This window comes from Moschus berezovskii, chromosome 4, assembly GCF_049115385.1.
Source record: "Moschus berezovskii isolate FMDL1 chromosome 4, NW_MosBer_1.0, whole genome shotgun sequence".
In the NCBI taxonomy this organism is placed as follows: Eukaryota; Metazoa; Chordata; class Mammalia; order Artiodactyla; family Moschidae; genus Moschus; species Moschus berezovskii.
The window spans coordinates 37,679,411-37,699,850 of record NC_142463.1 but is presented as its reverse complement, the minus strand read 5'-3'; the positions used below and the strand labels follow the sequence as shown (position 1 = coordinate 37,699,850).

The following is a 20,440-nucleotide window of genomic DNA, read 5'->3' as shown; positions in this document are numbered from 1 at the left end:
GGAGGTCAGAGATAGAAAGTCAGAGATTACAAGTATCATCTCTGGCTTGAGGATAAAAGGGGCCTCATGGCAAATAATGTGAATGACCTTTAAAAACTAAGAGAAATCTCCAACTAAGAACCAACAAGGAACCTCCGTACTGTACCAAAACCTGATCTAAAAGGATATACGTGGGTGAATGCTAGGTTGCTTCAGTCATGTCCAACTATTTGTGACCCATTGGACTGTAGCCCGCCAGGCTCCTCTGTCCAAGGGATTCTCCAGGGAAGAATACTGGAGTGGGGAAAGGATATGTTCACACAGCACTGTTTACAATAGCCAAGACATGGAAGCAACCTAAATGTCAACTGACAGAGGGATGGATAAAGAAAATGTAGTTCTGTTCTGTTCAGTCGCTCAGTCGTGTCCGACTCTTTGCGACCCCGTGGACTGTAGCCTACCAGGCTTCTCCATCCATGGGATTCTCCAGGCAAGAATACTGGAGTGGGTTACCATTTCCTTCTCCAGGGGATCTTCCCGACCCAGGGATCGAACCCGGGTCTCCCGTCTTGGAGGCAGACGCTTTAACCTCTGAGCCACCAGAAAATGTAGTACACGTATACAATAGAGTATTATTCAGCCATTAAAAAGAATGAAATAAGGCCATGTGAAGCACATGGATGGACCCAGAGGTTGTCATGTTGAGTGAAGTAAGTCAGACAGAGGACAAATACTGTATGACATCCCTTACATGTGGAATCTAAAAAGAAATGATACAAATGAACTTACAAAACAGAAAGAGACTCACAGACTTAGAGAACGAACTTGTGGTTGCAGGGGGAACGAACGGGGAAGTGATAGCTGGGAGTTTGGGATGGACATGTATACACTGCTATATCCATTTTAGGATAACCAACAAGCAAATACAAGGGGAAAATGTGGAAGCAGTGACAGATTTTCTTTCTTTGGGCTCTAAAATCATTGCAGACAGTGACTGCAACCATGAAATTAAAAGATGTTTGCTCCTTGGAAGAAAAGCTATGACAAACCTAGATGGCACATCAAAAAGCAGAGACATCCCTTTTCTAACAAAGGTCTGTATAGTCAAAATTATGGGTTTTTTTTTTTGTCAGGTACAGATGTGAACTCTGGACAATAAAGAAGGCTGAGTGCCAAAAAACTGATGCTTTCAAATTGTGCAGAAGAAAACTCTTGAGAGTCTCTTGGACTGCAAGGAGATCAAACCAGTCAATACTAAAGGTAATCAACCCTGAATATTCATTGGGAGGACTGATGCTGAAGCTTAATTTCCAGTACTTTCCAATACTACCTGCAGTCCACAGGGTCACAAAGAACCATGGCATCTGAAGGACAAAAACAAGGGCAAGCACAGGGAACTCTATTCAATGTTATATGGCAGCCTGGATGAAAGGGGTGTTTGGGGGGACACACGTATAGTAGTAGTAGTAGTAGGTGCTGAGTTGTGCCTGACTTTTTGTGACCCCACAGACTACAGCCCTCCAGGCTCTTCTGTCCATGGGTTTTCCCATGGAGTGGGTTGCCATTTCCTTTTCCAGGATACATGTATACATATGATTAAAACTATCACATCATTACTGATTATGCTACTGCTGCTAAGTCACTTCAGTCGTGTCCGACTCTGTGTGACCCCATAGACGGAAGCCCACCAGGTTCCCCCGTCCCTGGGATTCTCCAGGCAAGAACACTGGAGTGGGTTGCCATTTCCTTCTCCAATGTGTGAAAGTGAAGTCGCCCCAAGACAAAATAAAAAGTTTAAAAGAAAAAAGAAAAAAAAGAACCAACAAGGAAATAAACTTAACAAGAATGAGCCTGGAAGTGAATTTTTCCCCAAGGCTCCAGAAGAGAAGTCAATCTAGCCAACATCTTGATTTCTGCTTTGTGATATGTTAAAGAGAGAACCCAACCTCTCTGTGTCAGACTTCTGACCCACTGAACTACCAGATAATAAATGTGTGTTGGTCTAAGCCATTAAATTTGTGGTAGTTTGTTACACAACGAGAAAAGTTAATACCTAGCAAAATGTATTGATTTGGAAAATGTGATCACCAGAAGCATAACTTTTGAGTTCTTACAATGCACCACTGTTCTAATCTTTTTAACATGTTAACTCATTTAACCTTCATAACAGCTCTATGTGGTCGTTACAGTTATTTTCTTCACTTTACACAGAGATTAAGCTACTGGACCAAAATCACAAAGCTAATAAATAGCAAGCTGAGGCTAAAATCCAGCTATCTGGTTTCAAAACCTACTCTTTTAACTATTGTATTACGGTGTTTCCCAATTCAATAGCTTGACCCAAAGCCACAAATATCTTCTTCTCTCATATACCCAATCTATTATCCCCAGATCCACCTTGGGGAAAAGTTCTACTGGGTCACAATTTACTCTTAAATTTATTTCACAATTTTCTTCAAGATGAAGATGCACTGCAGAGTTCTAAGTTTGTTCTCTCTGACTTGATCAACTTTTCATACTTAAGTTTGGAGTGTCACATCTACATTACCCACCCCTCATATACATATAATGACTATAAAATGCTTTGAAATATTCATTGTGCTTGATAGTGCAGGTCAGGTGGTGAATAGTACAATGGAGTGTAATTCTCCCAGTGCTCTCCTGTGATAGTAATTAGGGATATTCATAAATCCTCTAGCTTGTGTTTTACTTCACCTTTAAAACTGAACCAGTACTTGATTAACTATGTTTGCTTTTCAGCCCTGGTGATTATGGAAACACAGCTGAGATGGAACTTCTGTTGCCTGGGTACCTGAAAGACCATAGTGAGTAGAGAGGCCCCCTTGCTGAGCCCCGGTGGACATGTAACTTGAGAAAGAAATAAATCTTTGTTGTTTTAAGCCACTGAGATTTGGGCTGTTAGTTACTGAAGCATAACTGAATCTATCCTGACTCAAATATGTTCTAAACAAGCTTATTCTATAACTTTCCCCAAAAAAAATCATGCTTATACTTTAATCAGAATAGCTAAAAACTGAAAACAACCCAAATATCCACCGGCAGAAGGATGCATCATCAAATTGTGGTATATTCACAGATTAGGGTAGTATTCCTCAATAATTTAAGGAACTACTGGTATACATGACAACAACGATAAATATGTTAAAAATTATATAAAATGAAAGAAACCAGACACAAAACAATAGATGTTGTTTGATTTTTTTTTTTCATGAAGCTCAAGAAATGTTAAAACTAATCTTTGGTGACAGAAATCAGAAATGTTGGTTCTGCGGGGAGGAACTAACTGGAAAGGAGCACCAGGAAACTTGCCAGGGTGAATGAATTTCTTATATTTTTGTTTTGGGCGATGGCTACACAGGCATATATTTTATATTATCAAAACTCAACAAATTGAACACTTAAAATCTATTGCATTGAGTAGAAATTATATCCCAGTTAAAAAATGAATTCAGGATTATCTATAGTATAAGACAACTAGGTGCTATTCTGGAAAGAAATCCAGTCCTAAGGACACCTAGGTAAATGTACAGTTTTATCTTCAGTTCCATCAGTAAGACATAAACAATATACTAAGCAACTTTTTCAAAATCTTACTTTTTAATCTATAAAATTAGGATAATATATTCTAATAGAATTAAGAGACAATATGTCATAACACTAAAGCATAGTAACAATGTTGTTGTTCTTATTTAGTCACTAACTCATGTCCAGCTCTTTGCGACCCCATGGACTGTAGCCTGCCAGGCTCCTCAGTCCACAGAATTTCCCAGGAAAAGAATATTGGAGTGGGTTGTCATTTCCTTCTCCAGGGGATCTTCCTGACCCCGTGTTTGAAGCTTATCTGATAGTAACAATAGTTTACATTCAATATTTTATGATATAAATTTAAGTCTCAGATTCTTACATCTAGGAGCAAAGTTCTCAGTTACTCTTTTTTTTTTTTAATTGGAGGCTAATTACTTTACAATATTGTATTGGTTTATTCATTCAACCATCAACCCTTATACCCAAAGAAATTATCAAGTCTGAAGGATTCATTCTAAAGATGTCATTCTTTTTTTACTCTTTTCTTCTGATCCTATGTCACCATTCTAATTCAAGTGCTTTTCACGTTAACAACAGCATCCCTGCTAGTTTCCTTGTTCTGCTTTCTCTGTGTCTCGGTCAATCCAAATCACTCCCTTCTCAACTGTGAAAACCCCTCTGTGCAACCAAGCCTGCAAATACACTGGGAATAATCCAACAGCATAGAGTTCCCTCTTTTGGTGCTTGTTTTGCTTGATGTATAGTTATAAATGTGCATGTCTTATATAGTATTTGAGATACAGTAGATACTCAATAAATACTTAAATCTGTTCATGCAGTTTGGACATTTTTTTTCCCCAAATAAATATTCTCAGGTAGCATTAACTAGCTCTTGATGTATCCACTTCTACAACAGTAATCTCTCTCTCCTCTGAATTTCTAAACTGCTTACGTGGGTTTTCTCAGCAACTTTTTCTGTTCTTCTAAGAATACCTCACTGCATTCTTATAAGCATACACATGTCACAGAGATTTGTTGATAAAACCCTTTATGTTTATATCTTATCCCTCAAAGTTATAATCATAATTAAATTGTAGTAAGAGATTTCGATAACATGCTATTTGAAGCATCAATCCAGCAATCACTGACTAATGCCTTAGGATTAAATATGAGATTCTCTCTCTAACATAAGCTCTAAAAGAATGCTACAAATTGTAGTTGAAAGATTAATGAGATATGAAGAGAATGTTATTTACCCTTCAGGAAAAGACACTGAGCCTATGACAAAAATTTCTGAATGATAAAAAAAGACATCTGATGTAATGAGCTGTATGTGCCTGCATGTATTTGTAGAATTCCACGACTTTCAATTTATTAGGGTCTGAGATATCTCCAAGGAGCAATGTTCCTTCTTTTAAAAGTGAAAGTGTGTTCCATCCTAAAATGTATATGGAATAGCCAAAACAATCTTGAAAAAGAAGAACAAAGTCATAATTTCACAATATACTACAATGCTATAGTAGTCAAAACAGTGTAGTACTGGCTTAAGAACAAATGCGTAAACCAATGGAATATAATAGGAAGCCCTGAAATAAATCCTCAGTATAGGGTCAAATGATTCCAACAAGGGCGCCAAGATTATTCAGTGGGAGAATGGATGATCTTTTCAACAAATGGTACAGGGAAACCTGGATATCCACATGCAAAAGGATGAAGTTGGATTATTCCCCTATAGCATATACAAAAATTAACTCAAAATGGATCAAAGACCTAAACATAAGAGTTAAAATTATAAAACTGTTACAAGAAAACATGGGGAAATTCATGACATTGGATTTGGTAATGATGCAATATCTTGGATCGGACACCAAAAGCCCAAGCAATAGCAAATAGACAAATTGGACTACATTAACATGAAAAACTCAGTGGATCAACAGAGTGAAAAAGACAATCTATGGAATGAGAGAAAACTTTTGCAAATCATATATCTGATGATGAGTTAATATCCAGAATACATAAAAGAATTCCTAAACTCACCAACAAAACAACCTGACTAAAAGACAGGCAATGACTTGAAAAGATATCTCTCCAAAGAAGAAGTCATACCCAATAGTCATACCCAACTACTATCAAAAAAAGAAAGAAAGAAAATATTAAGAGTTGGTGAGGTTGTAGAGAAACTGGAACCCTTGCCTACAGTCAGTAGGAATGTAGTATGGTACAGTTGCTATGGGAAATATAGTAGTTCCTCAAAAAATTAAAATAGAATTGTCATATAATTCAGCAATTCCACTTCTGGATATATATATGGAAAAGAATTGAGAAAAGAGTCTCAAACAGACATCTGTACACTCATGTTCATAGTACTATTATTCACAATAGTTAAAAAGTAGAAGCAGATGAATGGATAAACATACAATGGAACATCATTCAGTTTTAATAAAGGAGGACAATTCTGACATATGCAGCAACATGGATGAAGCTTGAAAACACTGTGATAAGTGAAATAAGCCAGTAGCAAAAGGATAAATACTATATGAGTCCACTTTTATAAGGTATCCAGTGTAGTTAAATGCAGAAAGATAGCTGCCAGGAGGTGGGGAGAAGGAGAGAATGGGGTGTTACTTGTCAATGGGCATGGAGTTTCAGTTTTGCAAGGTATAAACTATTTTGTAGATAGATGGTGGTGATGGTTGTACAATAATGTGAATATACTTAATGCTACTTAACTGTATACTTAAAAATGGTTCATAAGGTAGATTTTATGTTATGCATATTTTATCACAATTAAAAAAATTAAGACAAAAAAGTACAAGTGTGATGAGAATACATTTGAATTACATTATCACTTAAAATCATTTTGTCTTCAGAACAGATCTGGTCTTGCCTCTTGGAAATTCATTTTCACTAAACCCATAGAATCTTATTTCATGTCAACAAAATAGCATTATATCAAAAGTAGAAGCTATGTGCCTGAATTCAACCTGGATTCCTAAGTAAGTTGATTTAATTTTGTGCAACCTGTTCTATATAGAATGATTATTACTACAATCTGGAGCCTAGCACATTGTTAGGTGCATATACACACAAAGCTGTATAAATGAGGAACATATGAATACAACTGAACAGATCTAGATAATTTTTTTTCTGACTGCACTAAAAATAGTGATGTGAGATACCTGAGGACGGAAAAAATAAAATCTATATTTGCTGTATTAATTGAAACATGACAATAAGTTAACATTCATCCAGGAAAGTTCTATGCAAATGAACCAGAAGTAACATGTAAAACAAAGCAAATCATTACATCTCAGAGGGAGCAAAACTCCTTTCTGAAAAGATTCCAGGAGATATTTCTAACTATATGAACCCACTAAATAGTTTCTAATTCCCAACTGGAAGAAACCACCAAAATAGCTGACCATGCTAAATCTGAAATAAATGTCCAATGACAGTGGAATTATGACCTCTATTTCCTTGGCATTCCAAACAATGTCAATCACTAATGAGGGCTGCTGGGAGTAATTCAGCATCTAGACCCACAGTTTGCAAAGGTGGCCCCAGGCAAGTTCTAAATAACGATTGCCAATTGTTCAGAGGAAAAGTTGACTCAAAATATCTCACAGTGCAGGTTGGTGGGAGAGTTATTTTGGGGAGCTTTAGGACTGGATGGGATAAATGATAGCCTATCAAGTTTCTCATAGAGACTCTTTCTAAAGATAGTACAGTAGATACAGCCATTCTTCTCTTCATACTGTCAGGAACAGCCTGAATGTTGTTCAGACATCCAGTCCTCACCGTAAGGCCATCAACTATAAAAGGTGACTCTTCCTACCAAGTATAAAACTGAGTAAAATCCTGCTTGATTTCTCTGAAATCATCGTGATAATCTCATTTCAAGAGCCAGTAGCAGTGGAAACTTGTCATACTAGGAATCCCCAGTAGGGACTCGTTTAGAGGTCTTGTGGTTCTGCTAAGGATGTCTGATGGATAGTATCTTCTCAGGATCACGGCTAAAAGCCAACATGAGACATGCATATAAGCAGAGGGAACTTGCACTTGTTGCTCATGACTTGTTCAGAGAGCTCTAATTTTATCATCCTTCCTATTCATTAGGACTCTTTAGCAGCAAGGAACAGAAAGGAATTTAGGCCAACTTACGCTCAGACAAGGAGATGACACCATCCTTACAGCAGAAAGCAAAGAGGAACTAAAGAACCTCTTGATGAAAGGGAAAGAGGAGAGTGAAAAAGCTGGATTAAAAGTCACATTCAAAAAACTAAGGTCATGGCATCCAGTCCTATCACTTCATGGCAAATAGATGGGGAAACAATGGAAACAGTGACAGACTTTATTTTGTTGGGCTCCAAAATCACTGCAGATGGTAACTGCAACTATGAAATTAAAAGACGCTTGCACCTTGGAAGAAGAGCTATGACAAATCTAGACAGCATATAAAAAAGCAGAGACATCACTTTGCAGAGACAAAAGTCAGCATAGTCAAAGCTATGGTTTTTCCAGTAGTCATGTACAGATGTGAGAGTTGGATCATAAAGAAAGCTGAAAACCAAAGAATTGATGCTTTTGAACTGTGGGGTTGGAGAAGACTCTTGAGAGTCCCTTGGGCTGCAAGGAGATCAAACCGATCAATCCTGAAGGAAATCAGTCCTGAATATTCATTGGAATAACTGATGCTGAAGCTGAAGCGCCAATACTCTGGCCACCTGATATGAAGAACTGACTCACTGGAAAACACCCTGATGCTGGGAAAGATTGAAGGCAAGAGGAGAAGGGGATGCCAGAGGATGAGATGGTTGGATGGCATCACCGACTTGATGGATGTGAGTTTGAGCAAGCTCTGGAAGTTGGTGATGGACAGTGAAGCCTGGTGTGCTGTAGTCCATGGGGTCACAAAGAGTCAGACACGACAGTGACTGAACTGAACTGAAGCAAAAGTTAATTTATTAGAGGGCTATTGGGATCTCACAGAACATAGGCAGGCTATATTATCAGACTTAGAACAAATGAGAACTAAGAGACCTCCAGAGGACAAGGAAGCAGGAAGCAGAATAACATCACAGCAGGCACATTTGATCAAGGCCCTGTGACTCCATGAATAAACACCATACATATAAAATCACTCAAATCACCTGCTTTCTGTTCTAAGCCTAAGGTATCAAATTGCTCAAACTTAGGTCTCATGTCCACCCACTGGTGACACCTTCGCAGTGAGAGAAAGATCTGGTTCCTTTAGATTCCACCTAGATTTACTATTTTTACTCTTTCATCATACTACATACATTGTGGGCGTGTATGTGTGTTCAGGGGAGGGGCATCTACCAAAGAAAACAGGCATTCTACAGTGAGAGAAGTAAAAATATTGCCCCCAAAAAAGTGTAAAGAAAAAACATCCCTATTATCTCTGTGACCATCACAATTAGTTGTTTCTGAGTGCTAAAAGTGAAATACATATAGTCATAATTCCCACAAGCTGGTATTAAGAAATAGGAGCAATAAAGAACAAAATTTGCAATTCTATTCATGAAATAATAATGATGGTTTTCAAAGATCCTTTACAAGTCAAACAAGAAAGATGGGCTTGCTTGGTAAGCACTCTACCTAATTGACTAAATACTGTTGACTAAATGCACCTGAATTCATGTAAAATTTCTGGCTATTTCAGACAGCTTAGCTACAACCACCCTCGAAAGAGGAAAATCTATGGCTACTGTAGATATTCAAAAGAGTATGTCTTAGGCTTTCAAGATGATTTCAGAAGTGTATGACCCAATGGAATGATAACTGGATGAAATGTACACAACTTCCCAAGGTTACCACAATCTGTCAGAGGAAACAATTTTTCTTATTTGGATACATAATTTCCAATGCTTTTGACAAAAGATCAAAACACAAAACACTCCAATTCCACCTTGCTCTTGAACTAAAAGTCTTATAAATTCTACTTATGAATATAAAATTAATAATTAAAATTACTATTTAAAATTGATAGTACATAAAACAAGTATTAAAGAAAGAGTCAGGATTTCAGAGCATTTGAGAGACCTATGGATCTATCACACAGTCCAACTAAACAGAGAAACAGAAGAGTCTTGAAATTGCAGGACAGTCTCCATCCCCGACAACTCCTAATATACTGCTGCTGCTGCTAAGTTGCTTCAGTCATGTCCGACTCTGTGCGACCCCATAGACGGAAGCCCACCAGGCTCCCCCGTCCCTGGGATTCTCCAGGCAAGAACACTGGAGTGGGTTGCCATTTCCTTCTCCAATGCATGAAAGTGAAAAGTGAAAGTGAAGTCGCTCAGTTGTGTCTGACTCTTCGCGATCCCATGGACTGCAGCCTACCAGGCTCCTCTGTCCATGGGATTTTCCAGGCAAGAATACTGGAGTGGGGTGCCATCGCCTTCTCTGACTCCTAACATAGTTCAGTGCTAATGATAGGCCTCTTCCTCTTCCTTGTCATATATGTCATGGATGATGTTTTACTGTGCACTTGAAAAGGGGCACTGCATCGTTTAATGATCCATGAGCGTAAGAAAATGCTTATTTACAGAAATCGTACCAAATGACACATGCAGCTATGTTCCTCCCTTCTAGTCTGAGCTTAAACATCTTTATCTGTGACACTTTCCCACAGGCTACAAAGACCAGGTTAGGTGTGTCTCTTATATGTCCCTATGGTGTCATGGCACTTACACCGCTGGATAAGGCACCGCTGGATAAGGACTGTTTTACTCTCTGTGTCCCTCCTTAGGGCAGAAAATGTGTTCTCTGTGCCACTCCACAGCACCAGCACAGGTAGGCACTCTGAAAATACTTATGCAATAAATGCATGAATGTTTCCTTGTAAAAGTCAAACTCACACTTGATCCCACAATCTTTTTTCTCTCCTATTTATCAAAACTAGATATAAAGAAGCAAGAGCACAATAAGAATCTTATTCAGTTGGACTTACTTTGACATTCACATTAATTTCGAATCAATATCATCTTTTAGGGACAAGACTAGAGGATAACAGGCCACACCATACTTTTTAATTACGAAAACAAGACATGTGTTCAATGGATACAGTGAAGTGGGTCCCATGGTGAGTCCACTTTCACTCGGTAGGGCTTGACAGCTAGCACTAAATCTTTCCAAGGGTTTCAGTTTCATTTGGCCTCCTTTAGCCCCAGGAGTTTTTAACAGTACACATTTTCCACATGTAATTAAGTAATGGAGAGTGAGTTGTTATACATGACATTTAATTTTCGATAGTGGGGGAAGGTATGACAAGAGCTGCAGGCGAGATCATTAATCTCCTTGGATCCTTGCACTGCCAAATACAGCAATTCATTCTTCATCATATTAATACATTGCGTCTCCTGTACTGAAATTGGAGTGCTCGTGTAGAGGAGATCATATGGAATAGAAAAACTCAGAGTTGAATGTGCTGTACATAGTAAGCACCCACAGTGTAATATGCATCGAGATGATCTAGAGTAGAATCACTGAGTATACTACAGTCCAAATGTGTCACTGGGCACAATTACATGATTACAGTATTGTCCAAAATCTAATAATGTGGGGAGAAAAGGGCAAGAAGTGATTATGTAAGTAAGTCGTGTTTGAAGGTGAAAGTGTTTAGTCACTCAGTCGTGCCCGAAATCTTTGTGACGCCACAGACTGTAGCCCGCTGAGCTCCTCTGTCCATGGAATTCTCTAGGCAAGAATACTGGAGTGGGTAGCCATTCCCTTCTTCAGGAGACCTTCCCGACCCAAGGGTGGAACCCAGGTCTCCTGTATTTGCAGGTGGATTCTTTACCATTGGAGCCTCCAGGGAAGCCCATGTCATGTACACACAGCAGCAACTTGCTAATTTTCCCTGATGACTCACAGACCCACTTTGTGAATTATAGATCAATTAGTATATGAACAAAGGCAAGTATTATGACAAGGACATGATTACACAAATGTATATCACTACAGACTAAGAGCCCTAGTTAATTAAAATGTTACCTGCAGCATATTTTCACACCTTCCTGTGAGTATTTTACTGCTACTCATTCTCCTAAACCTGTAGCCGGTTCCCATTCTTATCTCCCTTGTCAATAAATTTGAAAAAGAGTTACTCAGGTATAAAAACCAAAATTTTCTGTATAATGGAAATGCACAGGGAATCAACAATTTCAACTAAGGAAGGAAATACTGCCATACAGAAGCCATAATCAAAGAAATATAATTTACAAAGATTGGTTTTTAAAGTAACATTAAATAACACAAGGGCTTCTCAGGTAGTACTAGTGGTAACGAACCCGCCTGCCAATGCAGGAGATGTTAAGAGATGCAGGTTCAGTTCCTGCGTTGGGAAGATCCCCTGGAGAAGGAAAATAGCAACCCACTCCAGTATTCTTGCCTGGAGAATTCCATGGACAGAGAAGCCTGTAGCCACGGGCTACCGTCTGTGGGTTCACAAAGAGCCGGACATGACTGAAGTGACTCAGCACGCACAAAACACAAATCAAGTTATGCCAAAGAAAAGTACAATTGCATCTGTTGTGCTGAGATGATTTACGTGCTAAACTCTTGAAACTTGGTAACAAATCAGTCCTTAATTGTTTCAGGATTTGGTTCCAAAATAGGCAAAACTATTCTTGTGACAATAGTCTGAAGGAGGTAATACATAGGCAGAGGTTGAAAGATGTACCTAAATAAGGAATGAACTAGTCAATCAGTGCAAAGAAGCAAGGATGCCATATTGCTTAGCACCTAAATGCACAGGTTACCACACATGAATAAGACACCAATCTACCAAGCTATCCCTATTAGTGATGTACACAACTAATGAACAATTAAATTTTTTCATTTAGAATTTCTTTCTTAACTCCTTAAGTGCTTTAAATTCTGGTCCTATTTAATATTACTTAGTAAAACTTATTATATTATATTGACATGAGGATTCATTCATGTTAATTAGGTTGCTCTTTATACATTCCTCAATTAATGAGCATTCTACTCCTTGTTAGAATATCAGGTCATCATTAAAAAAAGAAGACGCAGCAGCAGTCTAGCAACAGCAGACAGGAAACTAAAAGATGTTTCAGGTAGGCTGTGTCCTCGTCTCTTATTCTAACATTTACTAGAAATGGTTGTATATAACATCCGTAGCTACCTCTTCCAGTGCTTAACCATTATGATGTTAATTAGAGCATTCTTAAACTGTGAATGTGATTCACTCAAAAAATAGTCTAGATTCTGGAACTAGACGACATACATATGAGAAGTAGTTCTTTTTTTCCCTCCTCTTTCTTTCATCCTAACTACTACTTTCCTTCTCTTTTACCTCCATCCTGCCTCCCTCCCATGTTTTCTGCCACCATCACCATCATCCTCATCTCTATAGCAGCCATATATGTTGAGTCCATATTTCCAGGCAATTTACATGTACTAATACATTAGACAACTTATGAAATAGCTCAGGAACCTGACCAAGCTCAAACAGCTGTGGTATCATGAGGGAATTTCAAGCCCAGGCTGAGTGAATTGATGGTTTCTTTTCTTAATCACTAAGCCTGAGAGTTCAGTTTTGCTTTAGAAAAGAACTGATCACTTTAGATAAGAGTTCTTAGTCAAATGATTAGTTCCTTCCCTATAGAAACTGAAGCATTAATTAATTAATAAAATGCTGGCATGCAAATTACTAGATATGAATCTACTGAATCAAACAAAGGCTATGAGCAGAGGAACATCTTTTCTTGCTTCAATTCAAGCTCCTTTTCTTTTAGACAGTCTAAAAGTAGATACAATAGATTGTTCAGAATCATGCCCATGTTATTTTTCTCCTTACAAAAGAAGATATAGAAAATCTTCTTAAGTTGGGGAGAGGGACTAAACTATAAGAAGTTTTATAGAACTAACTTACTATGATTGTTGCATTTGGAGAATATATGATCTGGATTGTTCAGTAAGAGTTGAAAGGAAATTTATTCTATAAAGCTTTCTGAATCCCCACTATGTGCTAAACACAGTAATTTAATGACCATGCAAGAAAGGTTCATCATTAGATGACGTATTCTGACTGTAGCTTGATATTTCTAAATTGCTTAAAATCATGTCCAGTAAATAAGTATTCAGCAGCATCCTCTATCACACGTACACCATTAATTGCTGAACAAAATTTTTCCTTGATTCTGATCCCTTCTGAACAGTCCAAAATGGAAACTACCAGACACTAAATTAATGGGACTTTATTACTATTATTAAAATTTTACTCAGCTTTCTCTTCTGTCTTCTAAATAACTTCAAATCATTTAATCTTTCTTTCTTGAAGCAGGGAGTTCTATTTCCCAACTACTTAATTGCATTAAATGATTTCCTTTGGATCCTATTCAATTCTCTTTTTATTCCCTTTAAAATGGGATGAGCCAGCATGAGTATAAAGGCCCCACAGATGACAAAGACATAACAATAATGTTAATCAGTAATAACATCCCTTGTGGCAGTGGCCACAAAGTGCCAAGCACTGATGTGCAGACACTATTGAATGCTACGTAACATCTCATGTGATCCTCACACAGCTTTAAACCAAGTTTTCAAGCTTAAATGGCTTCAACTCTTTACTTGTATGGACTCCTATCGATGGACACTTTAAATTTTTGAGTCGCTGACCTTTTCTCAAGTCTGTTCATGTTTTCATCATCTAACTAAATTTGTAACCTCTGGCAATAGGAAGGGTAAAGGGACTGGTGTCTAACAGAACTTCAAAGTCAGTAAACCGAGACTGTCATTACACAAATGGGGAGAAGGAAACTTTCTCCTCCTAGATACAACAGCAAAAAACCCTGGAAATCCAGAAAGTGCTAATGAACAGGATGAAAGGTCATTGCTCCTGCTGCTAAGGCGCTTCAGTCGTGTCCGACTCTGTGTGATCCCATAACGGCAGCCCACCAGGCTCCCCCGTCCCTGGGATTCTCCAGGCAAGAACACTGGAGTGGGTTGCCATTTCCTTCTCCAATGTGTGAAAGTGAAAAGTGAAAGTGAAGTCGCTCAGTCGTGTCAGACTCTTCATGATCCCATAGACTACAGCCTACCAGGCTCCTCCATCCATGGGATTTTCCTGGCAAGAGTACTGGAGTGGGGTGCCATTAATGCAGGACTTTTTCAGGAGCAAAGCAGCTATGCCTGTGAGGCTGAAGTGATGGCATGGGGAGGAATATTTCAATCATCTACACTAGTGTCCAAAACTGGGAATAAACAACCTCTTAATCCCTGCTGTCTCCTGGAAATGGATGGGTCTTACTAAAAAGTAACTATTGAGAAGGGGAAGAGTGATATTAATCATCGCCGTCATAAGGACAGGTAACATTTCTTCAAGCCTTTACTCTCTGCTTGACATTGTGTTTCTAATTTTCAAAATACCACAATGAATGAGGTAAGTGTTTTATAATCCCCAGTTTATAGATAGTAACCGAGGCCCCAAAGGCAAAGAAACAGAGTCATAGTTAACATACAGTTACATCCTCTACAAATAATTCGGATTTATCTGTCATTTCAGTAAAATCACATGGAATCAAACCTCTCCCCTCTGTATTTCTCACCTGCCCTCTTACATTGAAGCTCCTAAAACTTCCCTGGATTCTTTTTCTTCCTGCCTATCCTTTGATGAAGGCATTAATGAGATAGCAAATGTAGCAAATGGACCAAATGATGGTGATGGGAGGATGACAAGCTAGAATGTTCTATCGTATTTAAAAAGAGGATAATCAGATCAAGAAAGAATTTTTCAAAACAGAAATAAAATATGTGCCTCAACTACTAGTTCTATCATGTGAACTGTACATAACAAGAACAACACCTCAGAATCAAAGCAATCTACACTTTTCTTGGGCTTCCATGGTGGCTCAGATGGTAAAAAATCTGCCTGTAATGCAGGAGACCTGGGTTTGATCCCTGCATTGGGCAGATCTCCTGGAAAAGGGAATAGCTACCCACTCTACTGTTCTTGCCTGGAGACTTCTATGAGCAGAGGAACCTGGAAGGTTACAGTCCACTGTGTCACAAAGAGTTAGACCCAAGACTTAGCACACATACTTTTCTTAAAGTGACAATTACAAAAGGAAAACATATTTTTAGAATACAGTGATTGTTTTAAACAAACAAAAGATAAAATAGTATTACATATTTTATGTATAAGATAAAATAATAACATCTCCAGAAGAGATCTTGAGTTTCAGGAAAACAGACATATCTGTCTTACCTGATGAAAACCAGCTTGACCTTTGGCGGGGCAGTCTTAATAATGGCAGATGCATTTTGGTGACTTCTTCCATATAGAATCTGATTGTTTATCTGCGGTGAAAAAATAAAATACACTTGTGAAACTACAATATATATATTTCATGTGTGTGTATATATATATATATATACACATGTATACAAGTATATGTGCATATACTAGGAATTAAACAATAAAGTTCCTTCCTTTTTAAGTAGGTAGATGTAGGACTCTTTAATGCTAAAGATCTTGACATACTTCATAATACAGATTCAAACACTAACTCTAAACAGCTACTAAAATCTCTTAAATTCAGAATTTTTGGCCTTTTTGCTAAACTTGACAGTAGTAGTTGAGCTAGATGCAAAAACTTTGTGATAGATATTTTATTTCCTACAGCTTTTCCAGACTCCTAAGAAATACAGAAAACAGACCAAACTGAGGTATTCATCAGAGCTCTGGAGGGCCCATTAAACATGATTCTGTAAACATGTCAAGGTTATTATATAGCATAAATTATGTTACTCCAGAGGATATAAATATTATGTCCCCATTTTAAGTCAAATATTAGATCAGTTGCACAGAATATTTTACAGGACCCAATGAATGAGACATCTGCTCTTATCCAAGATGAGGTGGGATTTTTTAACTTGACTGAATTCATCTAAATACTATCTAAAAACATTTATATCCTAAATTTCTTCACTCCAGATTTTCCCATTGCTAAGCTATGATGACAGCTACAATCAATCTTTTATTTTATTTCAACCATTTGATAATAGCTCACACAGTTTTGGCTTTTTCTCTCTTGTCTCTTCAATAAGTAGTAGTTAGTGATCTATGTCATACTGTCTCTATTTAACTGAGGGCTTGAAACCTTTTACTATTTAAGCGATAGTATATACGGAACGGTAAAAAAGGGATTTATGTTTTCTGTAATTTGCATCTAATTTGTCTGTCCTTGATGCCGCTGAACTGTTGCATTTGAAGACATTTGAAAAAGGTCTCATTTTTATTCTAACAGCTGTTATGAGAAAGTATACAGAAATTAACACTTCAAAGGATGGAATGAAAATATAATATTTTTAAATACATAAAATGAAGCTCATCCATCACCTCAAAGTGGTAAAGCTGGGATTCATACGAAAGGCTGTTACAAAGACTAAACTTGACCCACTGCTTCATTATGTCTCTCATTTTGTCAGCTTTTATTTTTCACCAAAATAATCAGTCTCCCAGAAAACTACTGATCACACTGTCATTTCTCTGTGTCTCAGTTTCTTCTTTAAAACAAATATAAGCATCTATTACATAAAACTATTGTGAGAATTAAATGAGATAGTGTCTTTAAATTTTACTTACAGTAATCTGGAGTGAAAAAGTTGGCTTAAAGCTCAACATTCAGAAAACTAAGATCATGGCATCTGGTCCCATCACTTCATGGCAAATAATAGATGGGGAAACAGTGGAAACAATGAGAGACTTTATTTTTTTGGGCTCCAAAATCACTGCAGATGGTGATTGCAGCCATGAAATTAAAAGACACTTACTCCTTGGAAGGAAAGTTATGACCAACCTAGATAGCATATTAAAAAGCAGAGACATTACTCTGTCAACAAAGGTCCATCTAGTCAAGGCTATGGTTTTTCCAGTAGTCATATATGGATGTGAGAGTTGGACTATAAAGAAAGCTGATCGCTGAAGAATTGATTCTTTTGAACTGTGGTGTTGGAGAAGACTCTTGAGAGTCCCTTGGACTGCAAGGAGATCCAACCAGTCAGTTCTAAAGGAGATCAGTCCTGAATATTCACTGGAAGGACTGATGCTGAAGCTGAAACTGCAACACTTTGGCCACCTGATGCGAAGAGTTGACTCATTTGAAAAGACCCTGATGCTGGGAAAGACTGAGGGCAGGAGGAGAAGGGGATGACAGAGGATGAGATGGTTGGATGACATCACCGACTCAATGGACATGAGTTTGGGTAGGCTCTGGGAGTTGGTGTTAGACAGGGAGGCCAGGCGTGCTGCAGCTCATGGGGTCATAAAGAGTCGGACACAACTGAGTGACTGAACTGAACTGAACTGATATCCAAAGGGTTTTTAACTTTTAAGCATTAAAACTACTCACCTTTTCTGTTAAAGTGAAAGTTGCTCTGTAGTGCCCTACTCTTTACAACCCCATGGACTATCCAGTCCAACCCAGGGATCAAACCCAGGTTTCCCACATTGTAGGTGGATTCTTTACCAGCTGAGCCACAAGGGAAGCCCAAAAATATGGAGTGGGTAGCCTATTAGCCTATCCCTTCTCCAGTGGACCTTCCTGACCCAGAATCGAACCAGGGTTTCCTGCATTGCAGGTGGATTCTTTACCAACTGAGCTATCAGGGATTAAGGTTTCTGTCTTTTTGATATGACTTAATTTTTAAAATACCCAAATTCTGTATGGTACTCTGATGATGGATACATGCCATTATGGTGACTTAGTGGTAAAGAATTTGCTTGCCAATGCTGGAAATACAGGAGATAAAGGTTTGATCCCTGAGTCAGGAAGATCCCCTGAAGGAGGAAATGGCTATGCACTCTAGTATCCTTGCCAGGATAATCCAATGGAGAGAGAAGCCTGGTGGGCAACAGTCTACAGGATTAAAAAGAGTAGGACACAATTGAATGACTGAGCACACAGCACACAGAACATACAAGGGCTTCCCTGGTGGCTCAGTGGTAAAGAATCTGCCTGCCAATGCAGGAGTCTCAGGTTTGATCCCTGGTTCAGGAAGATCCCCTGGAGAAGGAAATGGCAACCCGCTCCAATATTCTTGCCTGGGAAATCCCATGGACAGAGGAGCCTGGCGGGCTATAGGCCGTGGGGTCACAAAAGAGTTGGATGTGACTTAGCAACCAAACAACAACATAGAATGTACAATGCCCAGAGTGAGCACTAACGTAAACTATGAACTCTGAGGGATGGCAATGGGTCAATGTAGGTTCATCAATTGTAATGTATGCACCACTCCAGAAGGGGATGTTGATAATGAGGGAAGCTGTGCCTGTGTGGGGACAGGGGTACGCAAGAAATCTCTTTAATCTTCCTCTCAATCCGTCTGCTCTGAAACAATTAAAAAAAAATTTTGAGTGCCCACCATCCATATATTTTCTCCTAATACTTTCACGGTTTTATTTTTCTTATATTTACATCTTCTTATATAACTTAGCTATTAAAAAATAAATAAGTCATGTAGTCATTAAGAGTAATGTGAAAAAGCTTAATGACATAAAAAATATCCAAAATGATGTTGTTATTAAATGCCATGTACTCAGTGAGTGATATAAATACATTATAAATTTGTTTTCTAATAAAAAATTAAAAAAAAATCCAATATATATTAAGTGACAAAGCCTGGTTACAACATAGTATGTCTAGCATGATCGCTAACTATATTTCTTAATCTCTTTAACGGATAGTGAACTGAAAATAAGAAAGTTTAAATCACAATTTTAACTTGAGATAATGCATGGAGCATGCTTGACCAGTGCCTGGCGCTCTTCCCCACTGTGTCTCTACTGCTTTCAAAAAGAGTTTCCTAAACCATGACCGACGCAACATTCCTGTCTTTGAACTCTGTGGCACGTGTATGTGCTCAGTTGCTAAGTCATATCCAACATTTTGTGGCCCCATGGACTGTAGCCCACCAGGCTCCTCTGTCTATAAGATTTCCCAGCAAGAATATTGGTATGGGTTGCCATTTCCTTCTTCAAGGGATCTCCAAGACCCAGGGAGCAAACCTGTGCCTCCTACATTGGCAGGCAGGTTCTTTATCACTGAACCACCAGAGAAGCCCCAATTCTATTGCACTAGGTTTAGAAAAATTTCTCTTATTACACTTGTACTGCCCCCACATGGTAAAGCCAACCACTGCCAGGTAGAGAGCATCACTGCAGGCACACAACAGTAATTGAACAGACTCTGATGCTGGGAGGGATCGGGGACGGGCGGAGACGGGGACGACACAGAATGAGATGGCTGGATGGCATCACCGACTCGACAGACATGAGTTTGAGTGAACTCCGGGAGTTGGTGACGGACAGGGAGGCCTGGTGTGCTGTGATTCATGGGGTCGCAAAGAGTCGGACACGACTGAACGACTGAACTGAAACTCCTTGAGGGTAAGAACCTGCATCCTCCTCTATGTATTCCCCAGCTTTCACACATAGCTTGCATACAGTGGTGGCTCAATGAGGATGCACTGAATCACAGATCCCTGAGTGAAAGGAACACTTCCATTACTCAACTGCTAGTATGCTGTCTCTGAGGTAGGCTCTAACCTTCAACACAATTGACGTTTAAAAAGAAAAATGTTTTGGTTTTTTTTATTAGCAAAAACTTGAGCAAATAGAAAATTCAGCTGTTTCATGTTTATGGCTATGCCTTTTTTTTTAGTTGTGATTCTCCATTTTGATAGAACGCATGGCACTATTATTCTAAGAAGGAAAAATCACAGCCCAAACGAAGAAACCAAGTCATTAATTTTAATTTACCTAAGCGAAAATCTGAAGTTGTATGTCTTTCATGGTGCTGTTTCTGAATATTCAGAGGCCCTGGCAGTAGAACAGCAAGGCAGCTTGCTTGCTGGCGATGTTTTTCCA

The 20,440-nt window shown here is 38.5% G+C and overlaps 1 protein-coding gene across 4 annotated transcripts in view; it reads right to left on the bottom strand.

The window, feature by feature from the left end:
• The window catches only part of PATJ (PATJ crumbs cell polarity complex component), a 385,356-nt gene that overhangs the window by 129,991 nt on the left and 234,925 nt on the right, over nt 1-20,440 (bottom strand). For all 4 annotated transcript variants that reach the window (XM_055402500.2, XM_055402504.2, XM_055402503.2 and 1 more), the window contains exon 29: nt 15,779-15,870. In XM_055402500.2, coding sequence (XP_055258475.2) covers nt 15,779-15,870 — 92 coding nt within the window. The remainder of the gene's footprint in view (nt 1-15,778; nt 15,871-20,440) is intronic.